The 25,399-nt window shown below is 48.2% G+C and overlaps 1 protein-coding gene across 1 annotated transcript; it reads left to right on the top strand.

Moving 5' to 3' along the window:
* Window positions 1–1,659: 1,659 nt before the first annotated feature.
* LOC127008538 (uncharacterized) lies at window positions 1,660–6,529 on the top strand. The gene is made up of 2 exons (XM_050880707.1): window positions 1,660–5,202; window positions 5,482–6,529. Exon 1 carries the CDS (start codon window positions 1,915–1,917, stop codon window positions 3,406–3,408), a length of 1,494 nt encoding a protein of 497 aa, XP_050736664.1. The 5' UTR covers window positions 1,660–1,914; the 3' UTR covers window positions 3,409–5,202; window positions 5,482–6,529.
* The last annotated feature ends 18,870 nt before the right edge of the window (window positions 6,530–25,399 follow it).

The raw sequence follows: 25,399 nt of genomic DNA, 5'->3' as shown, positions 1-25,399 counted from the left end.
CATAGTGTACAAACACAGATAATGTCATTGCTCAAACATGTTTTTCTTCATTCTTTCCTTCCACCACTCTGGCCATGCAGCTTCATCCAGTTTCTCTTTAAACGTGTTTGTGTGTGTGTGTGTGTGTGTGTGTGTGTGTGTGTGTGTGTGTGTGTGTATATATATATATATATATATATATATATATATATATATATATATATATATATAGATATATATATATATATATATATATATATATATTGTTACGAATGTGCTGTATGTGAATGATTGTATGTGTAATTTGATGAAATTGTAGCATGATGCAATGTTAGCTCAGCATGGCGCAACTCTACTTGTTGGGACAAGAGAGACAGAGGGGAGCCCGGGGCCACCGGCCGCCGGGCAGGAAGTGCTGAGTCGGCGGTTGCGAGCAAGGGTGGCTGAGGGGCAGTTGAGTGTGACGCGTGTCTGGGCTGAGTGAGGGTTGAGCTGCCCCCCGCTCGCGAGCTGTGTGCATCCGGTGTGCGTGTCTGCCGTGCCCCTGTACTGTGCCTGATTAACTGTTCTGTGCCCTTGAAAGTTGCTGTACTGTGTGAGGAACCTGTCATTAAACTAGAACTTAGTGTTGAACGTGTATCCTTTGTGCCCTGCTTCGTTCCCTCCTCCCCTCGGTGTTCGGTGTGGGCCGCTGTGAGTGACTGGTGCCCGTGTGGCTGTTCTGGTGGGGATCACGCGGTTCACGCCACCTGCCTGCCCGTGGATGGTGTGTGGTAGGGGGTGGCGTAACACTTGGTGTCAAAGGAGTGGGGATAAGTGAACAGTGAAGCGCGCCGAGTGTCATGGCGTCCGCCAGTGGTCGCCGTGAGGGTGAGGAGACGGGCAAGGCCGAGGCTGACCCGGGTGAGGTGAAGCCGGGCCAGATGGAATTGTTCGCTGCCATGCTGGCCAGTATGAGGCAGGATTTGGATCAGAGGGCAGACGAGAGGGCACGCGAGCAGGCTCAGAGGGCAGAAGAGAGGGCTCGCGAGCAGGCTCAGAGTCAGAGGGCAGAAGAGAGGGCACGCGAGCAGGCTCAGAGAGCAGACGAGAGGGCACGCGAGCAGGCTCAGAGGGCAGAAGAGAGGGCACATGAGCAGGCACGCCATCTTGCCGAGGTCCTCCAGAGCAGTCTCTCGTCCCTGAAGGCGGAAACCCAGCAGTACACCGACCAAGGCTGCGACAGCGCGAGGAGTGAACGGCTGGAGGAGGTGCGGACCCAGGAAGGCGAGGTCCGGGGCCTGAGGGAGGCGGAGAGGCAGCTGCGAGAGGTGGCACCGTCGCACGCGGAGGAAGAAGGCTCAGTTCTGGCAGGAAGCGCCGGGGCGGCGGTCCTGCAGGGGCCTATCTGGGGCCCCTGGCAAGGACTCCTGGAGCCTGGTAGCGTCGTGGCGGAACCAGTAGCTGCCGCAGGAGGTTGGGGAGCCCCCGCCTCGTTGCCTCCCTCACCCCTTCCCTCTCCTCCATGCCAGCCGGCTCGCAGGTCACGTAGTCCGCTCTCTCTCCCATGGCAGCAGCGAGAGGTGGCAACGTGGTGCGGGGAGGAACAAGAAGCGTCACGTGTGCTGGTGGTGGGTGCACGGGTGGCGGACTGGCGGGGCTCCGCGTGGGGTCCCTGGCAAGGGCCCCTGAAGCCCGGTGGCGTCGTGGCGGAGCCGGTGGAGGCTGCAGGAGGCGGAGCAGTCGGAGCCGCTCCCTTGGGTCCAGCTGGTGCTGGAGTCGGACCCATTAACCCTGCCTCGTTGCCTCTCACCGCCTCCCTCTCCGCCATGCCGGCCGGCTTGCAGCCCACGTGGTCCGCCCGCTCCTCTCTGCGGCCCCTCGGCCTCCCCGCGCTCAGGGAGGCTTAAGCCAGCGGGGCACGACGGGAAGTTGGCGTGGAAGGCCCAGTTCAAGATGCCAGCTGCTGCCCAGGGCTGGGGCGAGGATGAGAAGGCGCTGCTGCTGACGACAGCGCTACGGGGCTCAGTGGACGGGCCCGGCCGCTTGGTGGGGAGCGCCGAGAGGACCTTGGGGCGGCCTGACATGCCGGCCGCTACACGACTCCAGGACACTCCACAGAGGCTGTGTGGCGTCACGGGGCACTGCGTGCAGTCTGAGGGCCCAGTGGAGGCTCGTATCGGCGTAGGCAGCGCTGTGGAGCGCCGGCCGATGGACGTCGCCGATCGAGACGAGCCGTGCGTGCTGGGCCTCGACTACCTGCCGCAGGGCGAGGCCTGTGCCGACCTTGGACGGGAGCTGGAGAGGCTGCGCGGACAGGCGCCTTTGCTCCCGAAGGTCGGCTGTGCAGAGGTAGTCGCGGCGGAGCGACTGCACCTTGCCCCGGGGACGGAGGCCAGGGTCCTGTGTTGCCGGTCGGACGCGATGCCAGCGGAAGGCACGGTGGAGTCCACGGAGGGCCTGCAGCTGCCTGGTGGTGTGGCAGCCGGAGGGAGTCTCGAAGGAGCGGGGGAGGAGTCAGTCACGGTGCTGGTGGCTAACTCCTCCGACGAGGCTCGGAAAGTACCCGCTGGTGCCAAGCTGGGCACCTGTGTAGAGGTGGAGCAACAAGAGGAGGCGTCGGGGAGTGCGGAGTCGGCCGCTGTGAGGCCGCTGCCCGACTTCCTGGAGGATTCGGCGCACCGGAGCGCCGCTCACCTGACGGAGGCGCAGACGAAGGTGCGCCACACCCTGGCTCGGTGCGCGGACGTGTTCAGCGGGGGTGGATTGGACCTGCTGGGCTGCACGGGGTTGGTGAAGCACAACATCAGCACGGGAAATGGTGCGCCCACCAGGAGCCCGCCCCGACGTGTCGTGCCGGCCAGGCGGGAGGAACTGCAGCGCGCCGTCAACGAGCTGGCGGCGCAGGGGGTGATGGAGCGGACAGACAGTCCGTGGCCCTCAGCAGTCGTTCTGGATATGAAGAAGAACGGCACGCAGCACTTCTGTGCGGACTGTCGGGCGCTGAGGGACGAGACTGGCGAGGACTCTCACCCCCTGCCGTGGACCGACGACGCGCTGACGAGGGCCTTGGAGTTCGGGGCATTGACGACGATCAGCGGCCTAGCGGCGGCCGCCCCGCCCTGCCATGACTTCCGGGGCCGGATGGCGAAGGTGAAGATGAAAGCAGCGTCGATGAAGGCGAGCCCGGAGGGTCTCCGTGGCTCTTGCGGGGGCTGTGGCAAGAGGGGGCATAGGTGCAGACGGTGCCTGGGGGAGCGAAGGACGCGTTCCCTCGACCGGCTGAGCCCCGTAGCTCTCCAGCCGCGCTGTAAGGACTGTGGCCAGTCAGGCCACCGCTTGAGCACCTGTCCCAGGTCCAGGGACGCGGCACGGGCGGGAAGCGCGGACGGGCTGGAGAAGGGAGTCGACTTCCAGCCGTCTCCCGCCCTCGGGCCCCGCCTTGAGTAAGCTGTCGCCGCCCGACCAGCGTGTTGCCAGTGGGAGGCTTAGCGGTTGTAGCCACGACGCGTGACAGTGGACACCGGGGGCTGAGGAGTGCTCGGCGCGGCCTGACCCGGGGTAGTGTGTGCTGCTGGAGGGGCCAGTGGAGGCTCGTATCGGTGTAGGCAGCGCTGTGGAGCGCCGGCCGATGGACGTCGCCGATCGAGACGAGCCGTGCTTGCTGGGCCTCGACTACCTGACGTAGGCCAGTAAGACTCGTGGTGGCCTCGGACGGGAGCTGGAGAGGGTGACCGGAGTGGTGCCCTTTGCTTCCAGGAGGTTTTCGAGCATGGCTGCGTGGGGAGGTAGTCACAGCTGAGCGAGGGCACCTTGCCCCGAGGGTGGAGGCTAGGAGCCGGTGTCGACTGTCCCGAGCGTCACGTGGATGGCGTGGAAGAGCCCACTGAGGACTGGCGGCTGGTCGACGGCGTGGCTGACAGGCGGAGCCCCTTGGGGGCGCGAGAAGAGACTGTGGAGGACAGACTGATTTATGTATACTGCATGTATTTTTCTGTGTTCAATGTTCGGCCGGGAGCTCAGGCTACCGGTGGTTTTGGCCACGGGGCGGCCTCCCGACGTGAGCTTGCCCACCGTCACCTCTGGCTTCGCAGCGGCACTGCAGGAAAGCCTGGCTGAGGTGCACCGACGCGTACGGGGCAAGCTCAAGGTGGCAGGCCAGGCCATGAAATGAAGGAGACATACGACCGGCGTAAGAGGGACGTGAGCCCCAGCAGCAGCGAAGGGGACGTGTCAGAGGTCGACCACGGGGCGAACGAGAACAGGGGCGGTGCGGGCGAAGCGGCAGATGTCAGTGACGACCCTGAGCAAGTACTTGGGGCCGACGACGCGGCTCTGGGTGCCACCGCCCGCATCCCAGCGGCGCCCTCGGCGAGAGAGGCGTCGGCCGGGATGGTTAAGAGACTTTAGTGATGTCCCAGGGGACTGATTAGTTTGATTTATTTCATGTGTTTTGTTTGTTGAATGTTGGGGCAGCCGGGTCGACTGCCTTTTAAAGGAGGAGATAGTGTTACGAATGTGCTGTATGTGAATGATTGTATGTGTAATGTGATGAAATTGTAGCATGATGCAATGTTAGCTCAGCATGGCGCAACTCTACTTGTTGGGACCACAGATATATATTAGCTTCGCTAGATTGGACATCACGTGACCGCGGGCGAGATTCACAGGCGCCATTTTGAAAGGTTGCGCCAGTCATCAGCTGTATGGGGAAAACGCGGAAAGAAGAAACAAAAGGCACCCAGTGCTTTGTAATTAACTGCAAGAACTACAAAAATAAAGTTACGAAGAGTAGAGGAATCTCATTTCATAAGTAAGTCAATTTTGGTCACAGTTTTATATGATAATACCCGAAAATCGAGTGTAAAACAGAGAACACTCCCACTCCCAGCCCTTTGTTCAGAGAGTTTGTGGAATGTTGATCTCTCTGATAGGGTGAAATAGGTGGATAATAAGATTTGCTGTTATATTCTTTCTGCTGTGAGTACTTAATAACCACTCTGGAGTGCATATAATGGTCTTGTAGGACCAATGTAATACTAAAAATCGATACGGAAATGTGTTTGGATACGATAGGTTAAGACAGGTTAGACTAGGTTAGATCAGGTTAGGTTAGGATTGGTTAGTTTAGGTTAGGATAGACTGGTTTAGGTAAGAATTGGATAGTTTAGGATATATTAGGATTGGTTATGTTAGGGTAGATTTGGTTAGATTGGTAGACCTAATGGTCAGCCACTGGAGGAGGTTTTATAAGTGGGAACTTTTCTGTAGTTTTAGCAAATTACCAAATAAATGTTCAACTTTCTGTTGCAGGTTTCCTGATAAATCAAAGCAGAGAGACCTTTCCAGTATGAAGTATGTAAACCCAAAGATCAGCCTGGTGCGACTGCAGTATCTTGTATTACGAGATGTTGACCCTGATGTCCTGTGTTTGCACTCGCATGTTATGGATACAGCACAAGGAATAGACAACCACAGTTATGACTTGGTCCGTTTGCTGGTCAAGATCTACTTCAATGTGAGGTACTATCATGTGGCTAGGCTACACACACAAAAGTTCCAGGCCAGGAGTGTGCGACAGAAACTAAACAAGTTGGTGTTGTTTAAGGGACAGTAAAATGTGTGAGGGCAAGTCAAGCAATGGGAATGAATATTATATTATTTTATACCTGCCTAAATTTTTGGTGACCACCTCTTTTTTATGTAGCCTAAAATATGTAAAATAAAGTATACAATTACAAAACAGTCGTTGTCTTTGAAAGCCTACACATACAGTAGGCCTACAGTCTATCCTCATAATATAATTTAAAAAAATCAAATTGAGCAAAATAGAAAAAATGAGCCATTCACAAGAGTTTCTTTGGAACTCCTTGCCCTGGCCTTCATATTCACACCCTGCATATGTGCATATGTCCAAATGATAGTTGCCATTTGTTAGATATCCAGATAGAACTCTTTCCTGATTGTGTCGGTTTTTACATTTTTGAAATCGGACCAGAATTAAGGTTTTGGGAGCTGTTTTTAGTGCGCTCCTTACCATGTTTGCATGTTAATATTCTGGTGGTGCAATCTTTCAAAATGGCGCCAAGCCCGCTCGCGGCGCGCAATGTAAACAAAATAGGCGTATCCAATCTAGGTTATACAGATCTGTGGTTGGGACAAGAGAGACAGAGGGGAGCCCGGGGCCACCGGCCGCCGGGCAGGAAGTGCTGAGTCGGCGGTTGCGAGCAAGGGTGGCTGAGGGGCAGTTGAGTGTGACGCGTGTCTGGGCTGAGTGAGGGTTGAGCTGCCCCGCTCGCGAGCTGTGTGCATCCGGTGTGCGTGTCTGCCGTGCCCCTGTACTGTGCCTGATTAACTGTTCTGTGCCCTTGAAAGTTGCTGTACTGTGTGAGGAACCTGTCATTAAACTAGAACTTAGTGTTGAACGTGTATCCTTTGTGCCCTGCTTCGTTCCCTCCTCCCCTCGGTGTTCTGTGTGGGCCGCTGTGAGTGACTGGTGCCCGTGTGGCTGTTCTGGTGGGGATCACGCCACCTGCCTGCCCGTGGATGGTGTGTGGTAGGGGGTGGCGTAACAATATATATATATATATATATATATATATATATATATATATATATATATATATATATATATATATATATATTACTGCAGATATACAGGGGCAATGCGGATAAGCAAATAAGATTCGGTATTGGCCCGATATCGGAAAACGAGGCAAAATATATGCTGGTGAACAAGTAAGATTCGGTATTGGCCCGATATCGGCAAACGAAGCAAAATATATTCTGGCACGGCAGTGGTCCGATATCGGCAGCGCCGGGTATAACGGCATGATTATGGCTGCCGGCTTCGCCCCGGCGCTGGACCTTTATTGGGCCGATACTGACCGCGGTGCAAACGGGTTGAAATGCCATGAATTTTCGCTCTTTTCTCCACTCCCACACGATCACTGCGTGTAACGAAACACACGAGAAATTAATCCAGACAAGGAAAGGTTTGCCGGCGCCGGGGATCGAACCCGCGACCAGCGTAACGGGAGAACCACTTCTTTACCAGTCGGCCAAAGAGGTACCCCACTGGCTAATTGGGTTATGGGAGGCTCGCCCATCAGGCAAATCAGCATTACACGTCACCCCTTTCCCATTTAGATTAATTTCTGTGTGTTGAGTTCCCATTGTCTATGAACTTCGGAGAGCATGGGCTATCACTCTACCTGTTACCCTCTCGGGGTGACACAACAGAACCACAGGAGAGGATGCCCACCGCTCTGCCACCAATGAAATGCCATGAATTTTCGCTCTTTTCTCCACTCCCACACGATCACTGCGTGTAACGAAACACACGAGAAATTAATCCAGACAAGGAAAGGTTTGCCGGCGCCGGGAATCGAACACGAGACCAGCGTAATGGGAGAACCACTCCTTTACCAGTCGGCCAAAGAGGTACCCCACTGGCTAACTGGATTATGGGAGGCTCGCCCATCAGGCAAGTCAGCATTACAGGGTAACGGACCTAGATCGGGCCTGTACCGCTTGCCAGATTTTACGTAGTCGGTCCGATATAGTTAAAATCAGAATGCCGATACTGACCAACAATGGTCCGTACATTTAATGTTTGCTGGGTGGCTGGTCAGCTTTAAAAGAGGATATAGAACATTAACGTGCAGCAAGTGTTTGTGTTCATAGTTAGATGGAAGAATCTCCTTTTTCTCCAGCCTTATCAATTCCGAAGATTGCCTGCCTGACGTTACTGCACACCTTCTCATCAGCTCGATCCACACCTTCACATCTCGGAGCAGTTGCATGAGGTGCTAGGACCTACAGGAACAGTTGGACCCTCAATTGGTCTTCTTGCACCCACATTTGATGAGGTGAGTATATAACTGTGGCTGGAGTTGGAGGATCCCTTGTTGTGATTGGCCCTAGTCTATCCCCCTCTTCCTTCCACCCATGGGCCATGGCTGTGCAGGCCGAGAGGGCGTGTGGACGCGGTGGGCTGAACGAGCTCCGGGAGATTTTAGCTTTTAGCCTTTTAGTACTTTTAGACTTTTAACGTTTTATCTATTTTATCCTGCTGGCGCTGGGAGTACGCGGGAGGAGGGAGCCCCGAGGGATTTTAACTTTTTTTTATTAAACTTGATTAAAGCATAGTATGGTATGGCCGACACAAACGTAAACAAAGCAAGTAAACGGAAGAAGGATGTGTGTGTGAGCGGCTCGGAGTTTTTGTGAGGATTTTCCGTCTGTGCAGTATTTTGGTGAGCACTTTACCTAAGAGCTAAGAAGAGATGGGCAAGGACGACTGTGGTGTGTGTGGGAAGGATGTGAGTGACAATAGATTGTGCTGTGAAGGGTGTGAGGAGTGGTCCCACCAGACCTGCGTTAACATCAAGACCGCCTCACGGATCCTAGAACATAGCCTGATCGTGTTCCTGTGCACGGTGTGCCTCGACACGAGCAGGAAGGAATGGAAACGAAAGAAAGAGGACAAGGAGGTGCAGACAGAGGGCAACGTGGTGGAGAAGGCTGCCCAAACAACCAGCGTGCAAGCCGCCCCAGCGAGTGAGCCTGCTGCCCCCAAGATCACCGTGGAGTCCAGGGAAGTGGAGGTGCAGGTCGAGGATGTTGGGGGAGGTAGGGATGGGTGTGGAAAGTGTGAGAAGCAGGACAGGCCACAGGTGAGGAAGTCGATAAAGAGTATGCCCCCCATTGGTGTCGTTGGGGACAGCATGATGAAGAATGTTAAGAGTCAGTTGGGGTGTAAGGCCGAGGGGAGTGGTGTGGAGAGCTTGAGTGGTGCCAGGATTGGAGAAGTGAGGAGGAAGGTTGAGGAGAAGGCAGGAGAGTTTAAGGATGGCCTCTTGATCATTCAGGGTGGTGGGAATGATTTGGAGAATGTTGGCATGGAAGACATGGTAAGAGAGGTGGTAGAAGCAGTGAAGGCAGTGGAGGGTAAGAATGAGAGTGGCAGTGGTTGGGGTTATGAGGCACCCTAGAGAAGGGGAGAGGTATGAGAGGGTGAGGCAGAGGACGAACATTAGACTCAAGAAGCACTGCTACAGTTGAAGGTGGAGTGGCTGAGGGGTAAGAGAGGGAATGTTAGCTTTGTAGATCTGGATGGTGTGCTACGGGAAGGGCTGGACTTCAACGTAGATGGGGTCCACCTGAACCAGTCAGGACACGAGAGGATGGGCAGGAGGCTGAGGGAGTGGAGGAATGCTAGGTCCGTCCAGTGTGTGAATGCTTGAGGCGCTAGAGAGCAAGGAAGAGAAACCACCAACCAGGCAGTGAAGCGTATGAACTGTATGAACATTGGTTGTATAAATGTGAGAGGATGGGGTACAGGTAAGCTGGATGACATGAGTAAAGAGCTGGATGAGTGGAAGTTTGATCTAGTTGGTGTGACTGAGACTCAGTTAAGAGATGACGTGCGTGTGGATGGGGAAGTGTTTGCTATGATTGGGAAAGGCAGAAAGAACCAGAATACACGGGGAGGAGGCATAACCCTACTCCACAGGAAAAGTAAGGGTTTCAGAGTAGAAGAAGTAAATATAGGGATGAGTGCAGACAGTGAAGATGTGCTAGCAAGGAAAGTGGAGTGTGTCAATGCCAAGGGTAAGTCTGAGAGGTTGATAGTGATTGTGGTGTACATGACGGTGGAAGGTGAGAGAGCCATGAGGGAGAACAGAGGGAAGTATGGTGTGGTGAGGAAAGTTATGAGGGAGTATGCCGGAGAGAAAGTTATGGTCATGGGAGATATGAATGCACATGTGGGTGTGCTTGGGGAGAGAATGAACCAGAATGGGGAAATGCTGGATGAGTTTGTGGATGAATTGAATCTGGAAAACTTGAATGTGACAATGGCTGAGGGACGTGTGACGTGGAGTGCGAGGGATCAGGAGTCTGCTATGGATTATGTGTTAGTGAATGGGAGAATGCGTGAGTGTGTGTCTCGTATGTGGATAGATGAGGACGGAATGATTGATGTGGTGTCTGATCACAATATGCCGGTGGTGGAATGTGACCTGTATGCTAGGAATGAAGGTGAAGTGAAGAGAGAAAGAAAGAAATGAAGGTTGAGGGATGTTAGATGGGAAGATTTCCAGGTAGACCTGAGGGAATTAGACTGGATAAATGGAAGTGTGCATGACGTGGATGGAGCCAGTAGTGAGTTTGTAGGAAATGTAAGGAGAGCCGCAACTTGACGGATTGGGTATGTGAGTACGAATGGAAGGAAGAGAAAGTACAAGCCATGGTAGAATGGGGAGATCAGGGATGCTAGGAAGGAGCGAAAGAGGCTGAATAAGGTTTGTAGGAGACTGAGGAAAGAGAGACATGAAAACATTGAGGCAGAGAATGAATATCAGAATACATGGTCAGAGTATGTAAGGCAACAGAGGGTCACTAAATGGAAGATTAGGGAGGCCAAGGTCAGGTGTGAGAGGAGTGTGATTGAGGCTCTGAAAGAAAAAAAGCCTAGAAGGTGGGTGTGAATGGTATAAATTCTTGAGGGGTGAGAGTGTGACTGATAGTAAGATAGTGAAACCGTGGAGTGCCTAAAAGTAAATGGTGAGGATATCAGGGACACAGATAGAATGAAAGTGTATAAAAGGTTTCTGGGAAGAGATTGGAGGGTTGGGTGAAGTTTTTGAGGTGAGAGAGGAATGTGTAACACTTGAGAGGAAGGATGCGGATGAGCTGAATGAGAGAATTTGCAGAGAGGAAGTCGAGGTATGTTTGAAGAAGCAGAAGAATTGCAAGGCAGCAGGGCTGGATGAGATCCCGTATGAATTGTATAAGAATGGAGGTGAGGTGGTGATAGACAGGATGACTGAGCTGTTCAACTGTGTATGGGAGAATGAGAGAGTGCCTCGGGAATGGAACGAATGCAGAGTGACTTTGATAAAGGGAGGACATAAGAGTAAGAAAGAGCTGAAGAATTATAGGCCGATAGCCCTGGCAAATACGGTGGGAAAGATTTTCTGTGCTGTGTTGAATGAAAGGCTGTGTAAGTGGATTGAAAGAGAGAGAGTGCTGGGTGAGGAGCAGAATGGTTTTCGCACAGACAGGAGGGCAGAGGACAATATGTATGTGGTAAATGAGATGATGGAGAGGAAAAGGAAGAATGGAAGTCCGTTGTATCTTGGGTTTCTTGATATTGAGAAAGCGTATGATAGAGTGAACAGGGAGGTGATGTGCAAGGTACTGGAGAAAGTAGGTTTGAGTGATAAGATAGTGCGAATCATTAGGAGCATGTATGTGGATACGAGAGCCAGGTATAGGTTAGGAGCATTAGAGACAGAGTGGGTGAGGAGTGAAAGAGGTGTTAGGCAGGGCTGCATCCTGTCTCCAACTCTCTTCAGTCTGTACACTGAGGAGTTGGCAGCCAGGATGAGGAGAAAGACTGCAGGAGTAAAAGTGGGAGAAGACAGAGTAAGTGTGCTTCTGTATGCAGATGATGTGGTAGTCATGAGTGAGTCAGCGGAGGAACTGCAGGAACTATTAGAAGTGGTGAATGAGTATGGGAGAGATTTTGGAGTGGAATATAGTAGTGAGAAAAGTCAGATAATGGTTGTGAATGGGGCAGAAGATGAGAGAAATAGGACCTGGAGGCTAGGAGACACAGAGCTAGGGCAAACAGATGCATACAAGTACCTGGGTGTATGGATGAGTCCGAGCGGATGTGAAAGGACAAACAATGAGAAGATTAGCCTAGTAAATCAATGGGTGGGCCGTCTGGGAAGTGCGGCAAGAATGAGAGCATGTAAGTATGATGTGCTGAGAGAGGTGTGGAAGAGTGTAGCAGTGCCGAGTGTGATGTATGGGATGGAGGTGATTACATGGAGTGAGTTGGAAATGGATAAATTGGAAGTAGGGCAAAATAGGATCGGTAGGTTAGCTTTGAATGCACCAAGGTATGCAGCGGTGGAAGCATTGAGGGGTGATATGGGGTGGAGTACCTTTAGGGAAAGATTTAGGAAGGCTACCCTTAGATACAAAGTCAGATTGGAACGAATGGATGACGCGAGATTGGCATGGAAGGTCTACTTGTGGAGTGTGCATGAGAGCAAATGGATTAAAAACTGCATGAGAATGGTTGGTGACAGTGGTATGCGAGTCAGGTGGGTGAGCAGAGAGGAAGGGAGGCGTTTCTTTGAATGGAAGGTGACTGACAGAAATAGTGAGGGTCTAGAATGGAATGTGAGAAAGTGGAAGAAAGAGATAGACAGTGCAGTGAAAGGTGACGGTCTGAGGAGGTGGAAGCATGTGATGGAGCGAAAGACTACTTTGGAATGGTACAGGGAAAAGGAAGCCCCGCAGTGTGTCAGCTGGTATGATGGAAGCCTGGGTGGTGATCTTCTCTTCCAAGCTCGAGCGCAGTGTATGAATGTGAATGCAAGAAATTACAGGTGGTCTGAGTCCCGCAGCAAAGTGTGTCAGATGTGTGACAGGGGTGTGGATGAAACTGTCGTGCATGTGATACTGGTGTGTGGGAGGTACCGGAGAGAAAGGACGGAGATGATGAGGGTGGCACTGAGTGAGATGGGCTGGGATGTGAATGGGAGGATTGCAAGGACAGAGAGGGAATGGATGCTGCTGCTGCTGGGACTGAGTGATGAAGCAAATGATAGAATTATAGAAGCCATGAAGAGTTTTCTGGAAAAGATTTGGTGTGCAAGAAATAGGGAATTGGAAGATTTGTAATGGATACTGCTTGTGTCGTTTTAATTTTACTGGGTGTGCCAATACGAAGGCCTGACTCTCCAACGGGTCACCTGTACAGCAAGAGCAAGAGCAAGACCAGGAAGAAGTTGGAGATCTGTGGGCACTGTAATGTGCGTGTGAGCCAGGGAATTCGTTGTGATTGTTGCAAATACTGGGTGCACTATGCTTGTGAGGGAATCACAGAGGATAAAGCTAAAGTTTGGGGCAAAATGGGATCAAGAGCGAGCTTCTACTGTACAGTGAGGAGCCGTAATCAAATTGCAGAAAAGTTCATTGATTGCATTGGGCCTCTTCAGGATCAGGTTGACAGAAACACTCGCAGGATAGAAGAATTAGAGAGGAAAATGGAAGCGCAACAGGACACAGAAATAGAGGTGCACAGAGCAATTAATGAAGTAGTAAACAAAACTATTGAAAGTGAAAAAGACAAAATAAGATGTGAGGTCAAGGAAGAAATTGAAGTAGTACTATAAGGCCAGAAAGAAACTGGAGCAAGGTTGGCAGTGAAGAAAGAGAAAGTGAAAGTGGAAGTGCAGGAGGTGTTAGAAGATGAGAAAGATAAAACATACAGGGCCAGGAATTTGATATTAGCAGGTGTTCCTGAGCCAGATACCGATGACCTGGACGAAGGAACCGCAGCTGACCTAGCATTTATCACCCAGCTCTTCAAGGCTATGAAGGTGGATCCAGATAGTTACAAGATCACCAGCACAACAAGGCTCTACAGGGGGAAGAACACACCAACAGATGCTGCCAAAGACAGACTCCTGAAAGTGAGGTTTGATGCCCCGGAAATGGTGGGTATGGTGGCAAGGGCATCACCAGAATTGGACAAGGCTGAAGATCCAGTGATGAGTGTAATGATCTTTAGAGACAGATCAAAGAAAGAAAGGGAGGAGAGAAAAGAGCTCTTAAAAAAAGTGCAAGCAAAGAATGATGAAGAACAGGACAAGGCCTACAAGTGGCATGTAGACTTCAGCACCAAAGACTTGTTTCGGAAGAAAGAAGGCGAGCAGAGGCTGAGACCCTTTCGTGCAAGAAAATGTAGATAAGGGGCCAGAGAACCACTCACACCAGACCCAGACATTCAGGTGCCTACACACAAACTTGGACGGACAGAACAATAAGACTGCTGAACTGGAGGTGATAGTAAACAAGGAGAACCCAGATATAATCTTTCTAACAGAAACAAAGTGTAAGTGTAACCCAGAAGTGAAACCTCATCTCTCTTCAACACGGACTGTTACACCATTGTGAGAAAGGACTGACCCGATCAGAACGCCCCAGGAGGAAGAGTTGCAGTACTGGTTAAGAAGCACTTTGTGGTAACAGAAGACCCAGTAAGCAGCCTAGTTGATCACGATGCACAGGAGTCAGTCTGGTGTGAGGTAAGAAGTAGAGAGGGAAAGGATCTAGTTTTGGGCACTCTACAGAACCCCCTCGTCATCTGTGGCGAACAACGACAGAGTATGTGATCTTTTAAGAGCAAGTGAAGATCTTACAAAGGACAAACAACTATTAGTGTGTGGAGATTTTAACTTTGGAAATATATTGTGGGAAGAAAATAGAGTTGCTAATGGCTCCCACGGGTATGGTCAGGCCACCAATTTCCTTGAAACTGTAAATGACAACTTCTGGACACAGAACGTAACTGATTGGACGCATCTGAGGGACACCGATAACCCATCAAGACTAGACCTAGTATTCTCAAGAACCGACAGTGAAGTGGATGATCTTAGATACCTGGCACCATTAGGCCTCAGCAAGCATGCTGTCATCTGTTTCACGCTGGCTGCAGACTCCAGACCCAAGGAACATGCAAGAATCTCTCCAAAGCTGAATTACCACAAAACAGACAAAGTGAAGATGAGAGGACTGTTTGACCAGGTCGATTGGGAGAAAGTATTTTCCAATAAAACTGTAAACGAGAAGTGGGACATATTTATTGAAAATTACAATAGAATTGTCAAGTTATGTGTGCCGACCTACAAGTACAAACCAGGGCGCAGTAAACCAAAGTGGATGAATAGAAGACTAGAAGTGTTAATAAGAAGGAAGCAGGAAGCATGGAGGAAATATAGGGGAAGAAAGAATGCAACTCATCGAGAACGGTACAACAATGCAAGAAATGTGGTAACAAGGGAGGTAAGGACAGCAAAATACGAATACGAGAAGAAGGTAGCAGCAGATGCATCAAGAAACACCAGGCACTGTTGGGCTTATGTTAGGTCGAAGATTACAGCCAAAGATACCATAACCAGACTAATGACCCACACTGGAGACATTACTGAAGAAGATGAAACAATTGCCGGCCAGGAGATGAATATGGCCTTCAATGGCGTGTATGTGAGGGAAGATGCCAGTCAACCACCACTGGATCCAGACTCTGCTTTCCAAGGATCTAAGCTGCAAGATATCGTAATAACAAGGGAAGGTGTTATGAAAAAACTCAAAGGACTAGATGGTAGCAAAGCTCAAGGACCAGATGGAGTGTCACCTTTAGTACTCAAGGAATGTGCAGAAACTCTGTGCGATCCAATTTTGGATATATTTAAAACATCACTAAAGACCGGAGTGGTGCCAAACGACTGGAGTAGGGCAAATATATCCCCAGTCCACAAGAAAAACAGTAAAACAGAACCCCTTAACTATAGACCAGTTTCACTCATTAGTGTTGTGTCAAAAGTAATAGAAAGTGTCATTCGGGAGAACAAAGTAAATCACCTAAACAGTAATAACCTTATCGCTGAAGAGCAACACGGCTTCAGGAGTAATAGGAGCTGCCTGACCAACATGTTGTGCTACCTTGACGACCTGGTAAATGCAGTGGATGAGGGAATGTGCGCTGACATCAATTACTTGGACTGCGAAAAGGCCTTTGACAGAGTTCCTCATCGTAGACTTCTCACCAAGGTAGAGTCAGTGGGCATAGATGGCAGAACCTTAGTGTGGATTAAGAACTTCCTCAGTGAGAGATAACACCGTGTGAAAATCATGAACGCAACATCGGATTGGCTACCAGTTGTAAGTGGAGATCAGGGATCTGTGCTGGGCCCAGTACTGCTCCTCATTTACATAAATGATCTCATGAAGAATCTTGAATCATCTGCCAGCTTGATTGAGGATGATGAGAAAATCTACTGGACTATCAAGACAGAAGCCGACATAGATGCCCTTTAGAGAGATATGGAACGCTTGGATGAGTGGAGCAAAAAATGGTTGTTGTCCTTTAATGTGGATAAGTGCAAAACAATGCACATAGGACATCTGAACCAGCAGGCAGACTACCTATACTCAACCAGAGACCACTGCAGAAAACTACACAGGAGCGAGATCTGGGCATCATCGTGTCAGCAAACCTCAAGTCCTCTGCGCATGTCTCCAAGATATCTGCCAAAGCCAACAGTCGACTCGGCATCATCAAGAGGAACTTTACTGTGCTCAGTAGGGACATCCTCATGCCTCTCTACCTCTCCCTGGTCCTTCCAATTCTAGACTACGGAGCTCAAGGCTGGTCTCCCTACTTGTTGCAGGACATCAGGTCATTGGAGAAAGTCCAGAGAAGGGCAACCAGATTGGTTCCAGAACTGTCTCATCTGCCCTATGAGGAGAGGTGTGCACAACTTGGTCTGCAGACTTTAGAAAATATGAGAATACGAGGGGATATGATAGAAACATATAAGCTGATCCATGGATATAAGGACATCCCCTACACGAAGTTCTTCCAATTGAACAATAACAATCTGAGAGGCCACTCCCTGAAACTAGCAAAACCAGATCACTGGAGGACATCATTAAAAGGAAGCTGGTTCGCAATTAGGATTATAGACCCCTGAAATGCACTCCCAGAGAGTGTGGTAACTGCCCCAACAGTAGCCACTTTTAAAGCGTGTTATGACAGACACCTTGATTTGATTAACAAAGATACTGGCTAACTAGTCTTAAGAGGTGGGGGACATTATTAAGAAGTCCTCTTAATTCCCCACCATCTATTCATAGATAAGCATTCATAGATAAGGGTTGCTGGTGGTAGCTGAGGGTGGGGAATGTCATCCTGGCACCACATCATGGCCTGGTATTATGTGCTCGGGCAGTGGCTTCATGTAAGGCTCCTTGTGTCATAGGTACATAGCTTTTGAGCTTCTAGTTGTTTCTTGGTGAAAAACTTCCACCTGAGATCACAAACATCCACCACAGTGGTACCAGGGTCATAGACCTGGCAAACAAATGTTTCAGTGGCACGTTCAGTGTCAACATTCAGTTCCTTGCAGGTTCCCAGGGCAGCAAATGCAGATACCACCTCCATGGAGCATTTGTTTAGTGCTTGCCAACCGCTCAGCTTCCCCTTGCCAGCAAATCGGCCAGAGAAAGCATGAAATCCTAGTAAGGCTTCAGCCTTTGCAGTGCCAAGTGCATTCACTACTGGTCCTAGTAAGATTACCCACTTCTTGTTCCCCAAATCAGTAAAGAAGTAGGTGTTCCTGCAGAGCTGATGGTAACTGTGGATTGCAGTTTGCAAGGACAAACACATCAGTGTCAAGTGACTGAATGTACAGTTCTGTTGCTCCTTTTCGAGCAGCATCCAGACTGCGTAGGATAAGCCTTGTGTCTGCTTTTTCTTGGGAGCTGCAAAGATGTTGAAGATCCATAGTTTGAAAGGGTCTCTTGCCGTGAAGTCACAAGGAAGACCTTGGGCTTATACCCTAAAAGTGGTGGAGAGCTTTCTTTGCAAGATAAACTGTCAGTTCATCTTTGGTTGTGGTACTGGACAAGACCTGCTTTGCTGACATCTTATGATCTTACTGACTGGCGTGTTTTCCGTGACTTGACAAGCAGTAGCAGGCTTGCCACCCTGGGTCTCACATGGGTGGGCTAATCGCTAACCAAGCATTGGATCGTTGGCAATGCCTTTTTTATCACAAGAACGAGTGATTTCCGATGGCAAAGCAATACGGCAATGTGTTGTATGGACACTGAACTCTTCATAGAGCACCAAGGTGTTCGTGGGCGTGAAAGTGGTGACAATATAGAATAATACCAAAACACTCCAGAAAGTTTAATTCTCTCTCTCTCTCTCTCTCTCTCTCTCTCTCTCTCTCAATAGTCACAAATTATTTTTAAACGCTTCTTGTACACCTCACACAATTTATGCATTTCTTCTCTGCCATGGTGCACTCCTGTGATTTATGATTGCCAGCGCATTTGAAACAATTTGGGGCGTCTCCATTGGTCTTGGCAGTACAGTTGGCCTCAAGATGGCCATATCTTTGCCAATGATAGCATATAATTGCATGGTATCTGTCTCTCACTATGTATATTCCCCATTCTAATTTTAACTCGTCATGATTCTTGTGAATCAGCTCTCACAGTTGGGTCACACCTCATTATGTAATAGTGCATTGTGCCACCAGCTATGGGCTTACTAAAAATCAGCTCAATCTTATTCTCAACACCCTCAATTGTGTGTAAGAACTCATTGCAGTCGAAGATGGTCTCCTTTATCTTTTCCTTGGTCTCCTCTTTATGCACATTGCATATCATGATCTTTGGTTTCATCTTTCCAACACTCTTGGTACTAATTTGCTCAACAGACTCCAGTTTTTGAGCTGCCTCATCCCTTGTGTTCTCATTATCAAAGTTCATGACAATGTTACCTCTATTTGTAAATCTTGAGTCAGTTATTTGAATGCCATTCAATGCCTGGGAGACTTCATCCTTCATGTCTGTTGCCTTCTTTTCCTGTGTAGAAGCTTTTACAACTAAGAGATTCTTCTTGACCTTCTTGCCTCTCTTTGCCACCTCAGCCCAACTGGATTCAGCATGCTCAGCACATTTAAACGTGTCAACAAGTGATCCCAGCTCTTCCTGCACCACTGTCACTCACTCATCTATATACATAGAGGCAACTTAAACAAAAAACACTGCCAGCAGAACAGCAACAACACATGCCGAGGCACAAGCAATGGCAGCCTCAAAGCATCCCCAGCCAAGCTTCACACCCACAGGCCAGCACTGGAGCACCTGCTGGCCAGCGACACCCTCAGCCCCAGCACTGCTAGGACAACACCACCACCACCGCCGCGAAGCAGCCCTGGCCAAGCTCTACACCCACGGGCCAGCGCTAGAGGACCTGCCAGCTGCTGGCCAGCGACACCCTCGGCCCCAGCACTGCCTTTCAAGCCCTCAAGTGAACACAGACCTTCCTGCAGAAGTCCGGTCAGCTTGACAGGATCCCCAACCTGGTGCCATAATGACAAACTAACAACAGCTTCTAGCATATAACACTGACAGGGCTCAGGAGACTGTGGTCCCACAGCCTAACTAGCCCCCTAAAACACTCCAGAAAAAGAAGAAGCTTGAGTTCCCCAGACAAGCAGGAGCAGACTGCTGCAGGGGGCATGATGGTCAGTGGTCATCAGACAAAGCAGCTTGCTGCTGGCAACTCCAGCAACAAAGGGGAGAAGTTTGTGTGTCTGGAATGTGGAAAAGAATTCACCACAAGATACCACACCCTTACACACACAAGTGTGAAGAACTATGAATGTAAGGAATGTGGAAAAAAATTAATCAAGAAGAGTCACCTTGATAAACACTCTTACACACACTGGTGTGAAGAACTATGACTATAAGGAATGTGGGAAAAAATTCAACCAGAAGAGTTGCCTTGATAGACACACCCTTACACACACTTGTGTAAAGACCTATGAATGTAAGGCATGTGGGGAAAAATTCAGATGTAAGAGTCATCTTGATACACACCCTTACACACACTGGTGTAAAGAACTATGAATGTAAGGCATGTGGGAAAAAAATTCAGATTTAAGAGTCATCTTGATACACACCCTTACACACACTGGTGTAAAGAACTGTGAATGTAAGGCATGTGGGAAAAAATTTAACCAGAAGAGTCACCTTGATACACATACCCTTACACACACTGGTGTAAAAAACTATGACTATAAGGAATGTGGGAAAAAATTCAACCAGAAGGGTGCCCTTAATATACACACCCTTACACACACTGGAGTAAAGAACCATGACTGTAAGGAATGTGGGAAAAAATTCAGCCGGCAGGGTACCCTTGATACACACACCCTTACACACACTGGTGTGAAGAACTATGAATGTAAGGAATGTGGGAAACAATTCATCCATAAGAGTGACCTTGGTAGACACACCCTTACACACACCAGTGTAAAGAATTATGAATGTAAGGAATGTGGGAAATAATTCATCCATAAGAGTGACCTTGGTAGACACACCCTTACACACACCGGTGTGAAGAACTATGAATGTGAGGAATGTGGGAAAAAATTCAGCCTGAAGAGTTATCTCGATACACACACCTTTACACACACTGGTGTAAAAAATTATGAGTGTGAAGAGTGCGGGAAGAGATTCAATGTGAAATCAGCACTCAATTGACATGTCTTTAGACACTATGGCCTTGGAGAGTTCAAGTGTGATGTTTGTGGAAAGCTCTTTAAGACAAAGCCTGATACGTATTGCCCAGCACATGAAGATCCACTTCTGAAGTGTGTCTGCCTACAGTAGTTATAGTGACCAGGGTGTTAGCAGCAGCTGAGCCTGATAGGGAAAGGGAAGTGAAGGAGAGGTGAAAGTGATCATGTAAGACAAAGAAGAAAGAAGGCTTGCCTGTGAAGTGATAAAAGGAGAGGAGCCACAGGAAGAAGAGGAAGGGAAATATTGATGGCTGACTTTCCACAGCTGTGGCAGCTGCACCTAAGACTAGGGTGACCACCCGTCCCTTAAAATACGAAATCCTTCCGTATTCGAGAATGAAATGGTGCGTTCCGTTTTGAACCAATACGGAACGCCATTTGTTCCGTATTTGTCTGTCTGAATGGGCAAGCAGATAAAATTCAGCATTTTAAAGCTGTAGTGGTGGCATTTTTTGGTCAATCTAAAAAAAACAGGCCGTAAAATTATGTTTGTCAAGGGTCGTCCTCAAATACGTGTACGTGACTCCCCTTCCTCCTGCCTTCACAATCAGCAGGCAACGGCTGTCAAGGCAGGGCAGGCTACAGAAATTTCAGGGTTGCCACCTGTCCATTCAAATATAGATTCGTTCCGTATTGGAGAGTGAGATGTTCCGTATTTTTCTGATCTCAAGGTGGGAAGCCTACTGGAGACTGGTTGAGTCTGACAACTACAATGAATAACTTACTCCTTTGTAAGGTGTGGAGCAAGAGAATGTCACATAACACTAAAATAGCTGGAATATGTATTCATAAACAACTGCTCTAGCAAAAGAATCAATGCCTCACAGTGGTGTGCTTCACCCAAGAATACCACAGATGCTAGTGCTTCCAAAATCTCTCCGGCCATTGTACTGCCCTTCCTCGGAAGTGTCTAAGAGGAGCTTCAAAACGTGTCCTGTGTTTTGGAGGGGCTGCGGTGGTCTGGTGGTCAGGGACCCTGGCTACTGATCGGAGGGGCGACAGTTTGCGCCTCTCTCCGGGCAGTTGTTGGTGGGATTGGTTAGCCCTGGCTTGCACTGGGCTGCCTGACAATGATGCTCCATCCTCCTCCTCCCTTGGGCTGTATCCCCAACAAACAGTAAAGAAGTAAGTGAGGAAATAACACCTCTGAATACCACAACCATGCAAGGACAACTGAAATTGTCCAGGAAAGTTGTTATTTGATGAAAATGAAAAAAAAAAAAACAGGAAAACAGGAAGAGATAAATATTTAATGGCAGGAACATCAATATGTCAGAAGTGGTGCTGCCAAGGCAATACTTAGATCACGCAGCAACAGTTGCAACTCAACTCTTCCTGACCTTGTTATTAGCAGAGTGTGCTGGTATGTACCTCCCTCGCCCCTGCTGCCTCCATGCTGACTGAGAGAGAAGCAGATGGCCCATGAAGTGAAACAGGCCACAGAGGTGACAACAAGAGGAAGGTTGCTGCTGCTGCACACACTGTCGGAGGCAGGGTGTGCTGGTCCGTGCCTCCTTCCCCCCTGTTCCCACCTGGACTGGCTCTAAGTGGCTGTGGCAGTACAGTTTCCTGACATTTCTCGCGTAAGTTTGAGACCAGTCAGCTTGCTGGTTCCAGTTGTTGGCGGGCAGAGTGTCCAAAGTCTCCTCCACCCACAACTCACATAGGTTCATAAACTGTTTGTATTTCTTGGCATGGGTCACCAGTTACACGAGAGAAGCAAATTTTGTAGACATCCTTGGGTTGAACAGTGATTGTACAACTATCACATGGCTTCCAAAACTAGATAGGGCAAAAAATAAAGTAATTAGGATGACAAGGTCAGTAGGTAACATTTAATGTTTGTACCATTTATTACTCATCATCATTATTTGCATTGAATATGGAATCAGTTTTGGAAGAAAACATTTTTTCTCATACATAAAATCCTGCATAAGATGGTGTTTTCTGTTCTGAGGAGTGCAATATAAGAGGCAGCAGTGAAGGCTTTGTAATAATTGATATGAACGTTAAGCAATTTTTTCTTGGTATTACTCACCATAATTATTTATTTATTTATTTATTTTTTTTTTACGTCTTGGCCTATTGTGCCGGTAGGCTTCTTCCCAGTGGATCCTGATGGTCGGTCCAAGGCTTCTTCCTGGTGGGTCCTGATGGTCAGCCCAGCCCGTTCTGGCGCAGGCAAGTGTTTATAGTGGCGCCATCTTGCATTGGCTCATGCTGCCCTCTTGGAGCTCATCTTTAATCCTAGAATCTAGAGTCCGGGTTGATAGGTGGTCTTCTGGACAGCATTTTGGTAGTTTTAAGCCACTCGGCGGCGGCTGAAAAATCCCAGCTTGGTGGCACCGGTCGGGGATTGAACTCGCGTCCTCCTGAACGCGGGGCCGTCTTGCTATCTGTTCAGCCACCGCCTACCCTATCTAGTTTTGGAAATCATGTTACATTTGTACAGTCACTGCTTGATTCAATGATGTCAACAAAACTTGCTTCATGTTTAACAGGTGACCTGTGCAAAGAAATATGAACAGTTTGTGAACCTACATGAGTTGTGGGTGGAGGAGACCTCAGACACTCCACCTGCCACTAGCCAATGAGCAGCATCCTTTTCTGTCCAGCTAGGGATGAACAATGTTAATACTGCATCCATTTCAAATAAATAATAACTTTTAACTACCAAATAATAACTATTGATAAATAAAACAAGAATGGTAGGTAATAAACTGTTCACATTGTCAAGGCGTCGTGTTAAGTCCCACCAAGCGGCTGCCCATTGGTTGTAAAAACAAAAAAAGCGACTTCGTGCCTGTGCGTGGTGTACTTTTGGGCTCACGATACCTCACCAGGGTTAGTTAAATAAATAAACAATTAAACGTAATGTTAATTACTATAATACTAATTAGAGACACCAGAAGTGAGTAACAGACTCTTAGATTGGTCATTAAGTCAATAACACTAATGATAAAGATAAGTTACTTCTAACTTTGTTCTAATAAATAACACCAGACACAAAACTTAGCAAAATCGTTATTGTAAAGACTAAAGATTAAGTTATCAATAACTATTGTTAAAATAAAATCTCGAGCTACTTCCTCAATAATTATAATAATTATCATTTAATGTTATGAGTAAAGACGCTTATTGAAGTAACTGTTTAGCAGCGTGTATCAAAATATTTGATAGATGTGAGGTTTGAAAATGTCCGCAGTCAGTCGTTGCCATGACAATGTAGACTCATGACCATTAACCCTTTCCATCTGTGACGCAGATGTCGGCGTCACAGTATGGAAAGGGTCAAGAGGAAATGGAAGAGGATTAATCTTGTTCTGAACCTCTCAATCCTCCTCTAAATTCCTCTTAATCCTCTTCCATTTCCTCTTAAGAGGTTTAGAAGAGGATTAGGAGGAAATGGAAGAGGATTAAGAGGTTTAGAAGAGGACTAATGGTGACGCCGTCGGACGCCGACGTTGGGGTCGCCAGAGTGAAGGGATTAAGAAAAAGAATCCCGAACTTTTAATTGTAACAGTTATTATCACAATAAGTTAGTTTGTGAAGCTCCGATTTCCACATTCTGATCACCTCTCACAAAGATAATCCAATCTTTGCATTCCGATCACCAGTTGCTCTTCCAATCAGATCGGAAGGTAGGACGATCGGACTAATGATCAGAAGTGCCCAGCTCTGATTAATACTGCATCCATGTTGTTGGTGGAGGAGACCTCAGACACTCCACCTGCCACTAGCCAATGAGCTGCATCCTTTCCTGCCCAGCTAGGGATGAGCAAGACTGGGACAGCCTCTATATTATGCAAAGACTGGGAAAGTGTCTTTAATTTTGCAAAGATTAAGAGAATGTCTTTAGTTTTGCAAAGATTGGGATAGTGTCGTTAGTTTTGCAAAGGTTGGGATAGTGTCGTTAGTTTTGCAAAGGTTGGGATTGTGTCGTTAGTTTTGCAAAGGTTGGGATTGTGTCGTTAGTTTTGCAAAGGTTGGGATTGTGTCGTTAGTTTTGCAAAGGTTGGGATAGTGTCGTTAGTTTTGCAAAGGTTGGGATAGTGTCGTTAGTTTTGCAAAGGTTGGGATTGTGTTGTTAGTTTTGCAAAGGTTGGGATAGTGTCATTAGTTTTGCAAAGGTTGGGATAGTGTCATTAGTTTTGCAAAGGTTGGGATTGTGTTGTTAGTTTTGCAAAGGTTGGGATAGTGTCATTAGTTTTGCAAAGGTTGGGATAGTGTCATTAGTTTTGCAAAGGTTGGGATAGTGTCATTAGTTTTGCAAAGGTTGGGATAGTGTCGTTAGTTTTGCAAAGGTTGGGATAGTGTTGTTAGTTTTGCAAAGGTTGGGATAGTGTCATTAGTTTTGCAAAGGTTGGGATAGTGTCATTAGTTTTGCAAAGGTTGGGATTGTGTTGTTAGTTTTGCAAAGGTTGGGATAGTGTCGTTAGTTTTGCAAAGGTTGGGATAGTGTTGTTAGTTTTGCAAAGGTTGGGATAGTGTCATTAGTTTTGCAAAGGTTGGGATTGTGTCGTTAGTTTTGCAAAGGTTGGGATTGTGTCGTTAGTTTTGCAAAGGTTGGGATAGTGTCGTTAGTTTTGCAAAGGTTGGGATTGTGTCGTTAGTTTTGCAAAGGTTGGGATTGTGTCGTTAGTTTTGCAAAGGTTGGGATTGTGTCGTTAGTTTTGCAAAGGTTGGGATTGTGTTGTTAGTTTTGCAAAGGTTGGGATAGTGTTGTTAGTTTTGCAAAGGTTGGGATTGTGTCGTTAGTTTTGCAAAGGTTGGGATTGTGTTGTTAGTTTTGCAAAGGTTGGGATAGTGTTGTTAGTTTTGCAAAGGTTGGGATTGTGTTGTTAGTTTTGCAAAGGTTGGGATTGTGTTGTTAGTTTTGCAAAGGTTGGGATTGTGTCTTTAGTTTTGCAAAGGTTGGGATTGTGTCGTTAGTTTTGCAAAGGTTGGGATTGTGTCGTTAGTTTTGCAAAGGTTGGGATTGTGTCATTAGTTTTGCAAAGGTTGGGATTGTGTCATTAGTTTTGCAAAGGTTGGGATTGTGTTGTTAGTTTTGCAAAGGTTGGGATTGTGTTGTTAGTTTTGCAAAGGTTGGGATTGTGTTGTTAGTTTTGCAAAGGTTGGGATTGTGTTGTTAGTTTTGCAAAGGTTGGGATAGTGTTGTTAGTTTTGCAAAGGTTGGGATAGTGTCATTAGTTTTGCAAAGGTTGGGATAGTGTCATTAGTTTTGCAAAGGTTGGGATTGTGTCGTTAGT

Source organism: Eriocheir sinensis, chromosome 38 (genome assembly GCF_024679095.1).
Source record: "Eriocheir sinensis breed Jianghai 21 chromosome 38, ASM2467909v1, whole genome shotgun sequence".
Lineage (NCBI taxonomy): Eukaryota > Metazoa > Arthropoda > Malacostraca > Decapoda > Varunidae > Eriocheir > Eriocheir sinensis.
This window is presented reverse-complemented; position numbering and strand designations above follow the sequence as displayed.